Source organism: Embiotoca jacksoni, unplaced genomic scaffold, assembly GCF_022577435.1.
Source record: "Embiotoca jacksoni isolate LCO1_2020_lvr unplaced genomic scaffold, fEmbJac1.0.p SCAF_5, whole genome shotgun sequence".
In the NCBI taxonomy this organism is placed as follows: Eukaryota; Metazoa; Chordata; class Actinopteri; family Embiotocidae; genus Embiotoca; species Embiotoca jacksoni.
This window is the reverse complement of record NW_027185403.1, coordinates 7,268,627-7,274,919: the sequence shown is the minus strand read 5'-3', so window position 1 is coordinate 7,274,919 and position 6,293 is coordinate 7,268,627. Positions and strand designations below refer to the sequence as shown.

Below are 6,293 nucleotides of genomic sequence, written 5' to 3'. Positions count from 1 at the left end.
TCAGATTTTCTTTCTACTAAAGCCCAGATGAATTTGATCGACTCATCAGAGGCTTGTTCAAGTAGATCGATCAACTTGCTGCCATTGTTCAAGTTTCCAGCAGAAAATTGCTTTTACTAAGTAGCATTGTGATAGTGGTAAAGAAAGCATCATAACTAAGTGACAGTGTCACGAATCAAATTATTCTGTGCAGAGAGGGGCTTCCTACGTGTCAAATCAAGGCTAGACTAAAGGTTGTAAAGGTGGCAGTGCCTGGCACTCTGAAATGCTTTGTGAAAATTGGATCCATTGTATTCATAGCACAATCAAGCAGCCCAGGGACCTATGAGTGCAAGACTCCAGTCAGCAAAAGTAGGCTACTGTCAAAAGAAGGCTGTTAAGTAGTGGTCTTAGAGGATAGGCATTTATGGCTTCTTGCAATAACTGAAGGGTTTTTGCAAGCCAACAGGTGAGAGAATGATAATGCAGCATATGAAACCCACGGTCATACATGGTGGTGGTAATATTTAATTCTGGAGGGGGGTGTTCTGGAGTTGGACACCTGCGCAGGATCTATTCCACCCTGATCCAGGAGAGGAGCCCAAACACACCTCAAATCTTTGAGAGGACTACTTGAAGACCAAAACACAAGGAAGGGCTGGCTGTCCTGGACTTTTGGACCCAACTGTACACAGTAAATAGTTAACACTGTAATTCAGAAGTTCCTTAAAAGTAAACAAAGTTGAATGGTTAAAAAAATGTGAGTCTGAATTCCACTTAACAGTGTAAAACCTCCTCATGTTTCACTGGATCTCAGCACATAGACAACGAATCAAACTGAGCAAGACACAGTTTCATGTGTGACTGTTAAACAGATAATAACTAATCTGCTTTTAGTCTATTTACCTCCATTCGACCGTTGACACTATCTAGGTGACCGGATCTACCTGATAATCCACCAGAGGATACTGCAGAGAGACACTCAAAAGATTTCTGTTTGATAGAAGTACATCTGAGGTTTGTTTTAATTGGACACAGACTCAGAAACAATACAAATTATACTGTATAGTCACACACCCTCACACACAAACATATTGATGAGGTGTGAAGAATGGATTTGTAATAGCGTCCCTTATGATTCATTTTCTGTAACTACAGTATTTATCTTATCTTATTACTATTTACATTAGACAGTGCAGCTATAAACTATATAAGAAACAGGGACTGCCCAAGGAACAAATTAAAGGAAACTGTCCAATTTCCCCACTGTGGTATTAATAACGTCCAAATATATTCTAATCAATTAAAAACAGAAAAATCTTTGATTACCAAAAAAAAAAAGACATATTTAGAAAGTGACTTGCAACACTATCTATCTTATGAGTCAGTTTTTCCAAAGATGAACCAAGGCTTAAGTTGTTGTTTTTTAAGACAGTAACACCATGTTCTTAGTTAGGTCATCTGTACACTCAGATCCTTTATGTTACTGATACCACAGTGTAGAAATACACTGTTACAAGCCAGACTCATGCAGTAAAAATGTGACTTAATGTACAAGTATATTAGTTCTTACTTCGTCCGATCAGGGTTATTTTAACCACACTGCCACTGTGTGTTTGACTGGTGTTATGGTCTCATGTTGTTTGTTACATGTTGGAGGAGTACAGTGGAAGTCAGATTTTAGTCTATATTATGCTGTGTAAAGTTAAATTATTTTTAATAAATAAATAAATTCAATCAACGTCGATAACAGTAAAAAAAAATTCTCCTTTAGTTGGAGCAGCAGCAGCATCGATTGTGGCAACTGTAATTAGATTATAATCTTCATTACAACAACTTATTCTTCCAGGTAGGCTCTGGATTTGAATGTAATCTGGGATTTGGTGGTTCAGTGCTGAGTGGTGTGGAAACCCAGGAACTAGCCTGCAGTTACCATACATACAATGCCATATGCTAGCCGGTGGGATAGACTGCTAACACCCGAGGCTATAGGTGTGAGAAAGAGTGATTAGCAGGTAGTTATATAATGTTTAATGTAATGTGTAATGCTGGGCCACGGTAGCCTTGTGTGCAAGCAGGATTACTGTCTGCCTGCTGGGGGACTAGTTTTCAAACCTCCAGTATGTTATTTGAAGAGCTCTGCTGGGTGTAATGGTACACCTGGCAGTCTGAAACCAGAAAGTATGCCAGTTAAAATGTCATGACTGTCCAGGAATAACAGACACTGTGAATGTGGTTGGAAGAGCCTTTGAGAAAGTCTGCAGGTGTGTATGAACTGAAACTCTCTCTGCAGCTGTTAAAAAAGTATCTACAGTTAGTGTAGATACTTTTTCTTTTTTTTAAATAGAAAACACATGCAAATGAAAAGTGGTGAAAATGTAATGAAATTAAATGAAAATATCTTATTTAGCCAACAGTCCCATGCTGTTATGTAAACACACAAACACTGCTCGCCCAGGTGTCATGAGGTAAGCTCATCTTGTCACTCATTCTTTATTAATATAGGATTACATTTATGCTCAATCCCAAACTCACACACACACACACCACACAGAAGAACACTGCACTGTCTGCCAAGGCAGTCAGGTAGCTGTGTGCTACCAGCGGCTGTCACAGGAGTTTCATCCACTTTGAAAGCCCATGGAGTCCTGTAGGTCATCCTGCTGCTAACAGAGGCTTTACCAAATGACTGGCGGATTTCTGTCAGACCAGAACACACCACAGCTTTGTAAACGTAGTTTCATGAAGGTAAGACCACAATATAACATCTCTCATATATGAAGTTCAAGCAGGCAGTTTAAGAAAGATGGTTTTTTATTATTCAGCAGTATGAACAGCTTGCATTCACATGTCCGCTGTTCTACCTTTTATGTGTTAACTAACGTTTTACAGAGTTTCAGGGGTGACTGTCAGAGAATGGAGGCTGAAATTATCTGAAATGATCTGCATCGAAAATGTAAAAAATCGTTCGCAGTGGGACTCGAGAGATTTTTATCATCTCTAAATGAGTTTTTGCTTTAAAAACTACAAACCTAAAGTTGAATGTGCTCAAAGTTACGTCTGATGAATGCTATGTCTACTTATAAAGGATATTATTTTAGTTTTTCTACCTTTAACTATGACATAACTCTCCACATGCCTTCTTTCCCAGATGTTTCCCTGGTCTGCTGTTTTCTCCCTCGAGCCCAAAGTGCCCGGCCAGCGCACCACAGAGGAGCTGGTCACCAACACTCTGATGCTGGAGCTGGGGGCCATGGTGAAGCGCACTGAACGCATCCGTTTGGAGAGAGCGACTGAGGGTCGCCGCCGCCGTCGCAGCTCCTCGTCCACAGCTGACTACAGCTGGCTGGCCACCACCCCGACCCCACAGCCCTACGAGCTCACTCCCAGTGACCTGCTGGAGCTCCAGGACCTCTGTGCCAAGATCCCTCCTGCGCAGTGTGGCCCTGTGATTGTCAGGTAAGAAATACAAGGAGACATAGAGAGATACTGCAGACAGAAACTGGCAGGCATTAGGCAGAGAAACTTGTAACTGTTACTCAAACAGAAGGAATGAGACGCTAGAATGAAACAGAGAGTTGGATGTAGAACCGGAGACAATCGCAGCCACTGAAAAGAGAAATAGATAAAGACAATAAAAGGACAAAGAGCAAGACATGCAGGCAGGAACATATTAAGAAGAAACAAAAGAGGACAGCGCTGCAGGGTTTCAAACTAATCCCTATAACACCTTAAGAACAAACTTGCTGATACTTTCAGATCCCTACTCTAAAAGTAAAAACACGTTCTGCTCATGAGCTGAACGGATCAGTCAGTGAATCAATTAGTTGAACCAATCTGCAACAACCTGGATAATTCATGGAAAGATTTGGGCAACAGTGACAAAACACAAAAACAAGAACCATTATGTGTACTTTATGGTTTCTTCCACAGATCAGCATTGACTAAAAATATAGTAAACAAGCTTACGATAAGTAATTTCAATTTGATTCAAACTGAAATCTGATTTCCTTTTAGTTTAGAGAGGCTTGAAGTTTGATTAAACTTTTTTTTTTTTTAATTTATTTGTATTGTTATCTACCCAAGATTTCCTTCTGGTGGTGTTGTGGTTCACCTTAATAAAACAAAAAAGAATAGCTAGAGTAAGTCTCCAGTGAAGACATAAAAATGAAACACCAAAGTATGGTTTACCTTTTCTATCACCTCATCATTTAAAAAAAAAAAAAAAAGAAGTCATCTAATTGCAAAGGATTAATTTACGAAGCAAAAAAATAGAAAAGAAAAATCAGTGGTCATCACTAAAGCTGCACCACTGACAGACCGTAGACATGTCTTCATTAAACCGTGTATGTAAGGGTTTGTGTCTTACCCGGGGGGTAGCGAGAGGCTACATCTATCCGCCTCTGACATCTTTTTTGCTTGTTCCATTTTGTTTCAGTTTTTGTTTTCTGGTTTCATCTGGACTTTAAAGCAGGGGTCTTCAACGTTTTTCAGGCCAAGGACCCCCAAACTGATAGAGACATGGAGCAGGGACCCCCTACTATATATATTGTATAAAATTGTGTTTTATATTAAACTGGAGGAGTGCAGGAAGCTTGGCGGGACAGGTCCAGGCTAGTCTCGCGCTGAGTGAACCGGTGCACAGCCTGAGAAAGCTGCTGCGTGTGCATTTCTGACTGAAAGATAACATCTTCTGCCTCCATTTATCCATTCGCTATAATATGTTAGATTCATGTTAATGTGTATTTAAACACATTTAAATTGGTCTGATCAACCAAAAAAATTTCACGTCCCCCTGCAGTACCTCCGCGGACCCCCTAGGGGTCACCCCCCCCCGTTGAAGGCCTCTGCTTTAAAGGATTCAGTAAAAACCCCTGCCTCCCTGCGTAGGTTCAGGAGGCTGGTGTCGCAGATGGAGCCCGAGGTGAACGAGGTCCCGCGGCTATTTCGGTCAGTGCTGCGCGACTGCGCGGACGAGCTGAACGGAAACGACGACGCTCAGCCGCAGGACACGGTGATCGAGAAGCAGCAGCGCAGCAAGAGCCTGTCCTTCGTCTCGTTCCGCTCAAAGTTCCGCACGGGACAGTTCTTCAGGGGCAGCGGCACGAGGGGCTCCAGGAGCAACCTGCAGCAGCAGGTGGATTGGTCTGACGAGGACGAGGATGGAGAAGAAGACGAGGAGGAAGCCATCAAGGCCAGGGCAAGGAGGGGAAGGAGCAAGAGCATGCCAGAGATCACTCCGATGGAGCAGAGTTCACATGCATGATGAGAGAGAGGGAAGAGGGAGTCAGGGAGGAGTAAATGCAGAGCGGAGGTGCGAGGGGGGGGGGGGGGGGGGGGGGGTTGGCAGGAGGAGAAAATGGAGTTACTGGGAAGAGGAAAGTAAAGTAAAACTATGTTGGGCATGAATAATCGGAGGAAACGAAGGAGAGAAGGTAGCTATCAGGGAAACAGAGTAAAAAGTGTTTTTAAAAATGTCTCATTCTTAATTATTTGGCTTCTTTCTAAAGACAGAGAAAGATTTGAGATGATTTGAAAAGATTACTTCACTTTCAGCTCAACTGTCCACTTGCTGATGACCTGGGAGCCTTTAGTCCAACCAAAAAGCATTATTCTGGTTTTAGAGCCTCTGAAGCATCGTGTTGGGCTCATGGGTAAATACAAAACAGCTGTTTAGCCACGTAGCTGCTCTCTGGCCTCACAAGATTAACAACCGGATGTTTAGCATGTATACTTTTTTTTCCATCGAGTTTCCCGTTAATATTAGTATGCAAAACATTTGCAAACTGGCACTAAACATTAAGTAATTTAGCTGATATTTGGTCATAAACCAAAGTAATGGTTTTTAAATTAGATTGTGATCAAATGATGGCGCGAGACAAAAAGGTTAATGGCGTTATTACAGTTTATCCTCAGGGAGACATTAATGTCTGTACAAATTGTAATGTTTGTGAAACACTACGTGGACGTCCATCCGGTAGTTTTTGCTGAGTAAAACCTCATCGCATCGTTAAGCATTGCATGTTTCTAGTGTACCTAAACTCAAACCGCATGAAACGAGGGCTCTTTGGAGAAGACCGCGTCAAGTGAACTGTCCCTTTAACAACATGTTACACAAGACAGATCAGCTGCCTTCTGCAGAAGTGGGAAGTTCAGCTCAGGCCACTCGTCTGGAGACTCAGCAACCACAGTTTGGCTCCATGCAGATCGCCAGCTCAGTCAGTCTCCCATCAAGCAAATGTCTGACGTTATTTTTTATTGTGACTATACTGTACATGTTTTTGGGGGAAATAAATATACAATGTTCTGATCTC

General features: G+C 42.0%; 1 protein-coding gene across 1 annotated transcript; it reads left to right on the top strand.

The window, feature by feature from the left end:
• Nucleotides 1–2,677: 2,677 nt before the first annotated feature.
• On the top strand, nucleotides 2,678–5,268 carry LOC138211400 (protein RD3). Its single transcript, XM_069171250.1, has 3 exons — nucleotides 2,678–2,727; nucleotides 3,131–3,438; nucleotides 4,870–5,268. Exons 1-3 carry the CDS (start codon nucleotides 2,722–2,724, stop codon nucleotides 5,243–5,245), a joined length of 690 nt encoding a protein of 229 aa, XP_069027351.1. The 5' UTR covers nucleotides 2,678–2,721; the 3' UTR covers nucleotides 5,246–5,268.
• The last annotated feature ends 1,025 nt before the right edge of the window (nucleotides 5,269–6,293 follow it).

What these genes read in the sequence shown, in the direction of transcription:
- LOC138211400 (XM_069171250.1), top strand. An exon ending in TGTGGCCCTGTGATTGTCAG is followed by an intron (nt 3,439 to 4,869) that starts GTAAGAAATACA and finishes CTCCCTGCGTAG; the next exon opens with GTTCAGGAGGCTGGTGTCGC.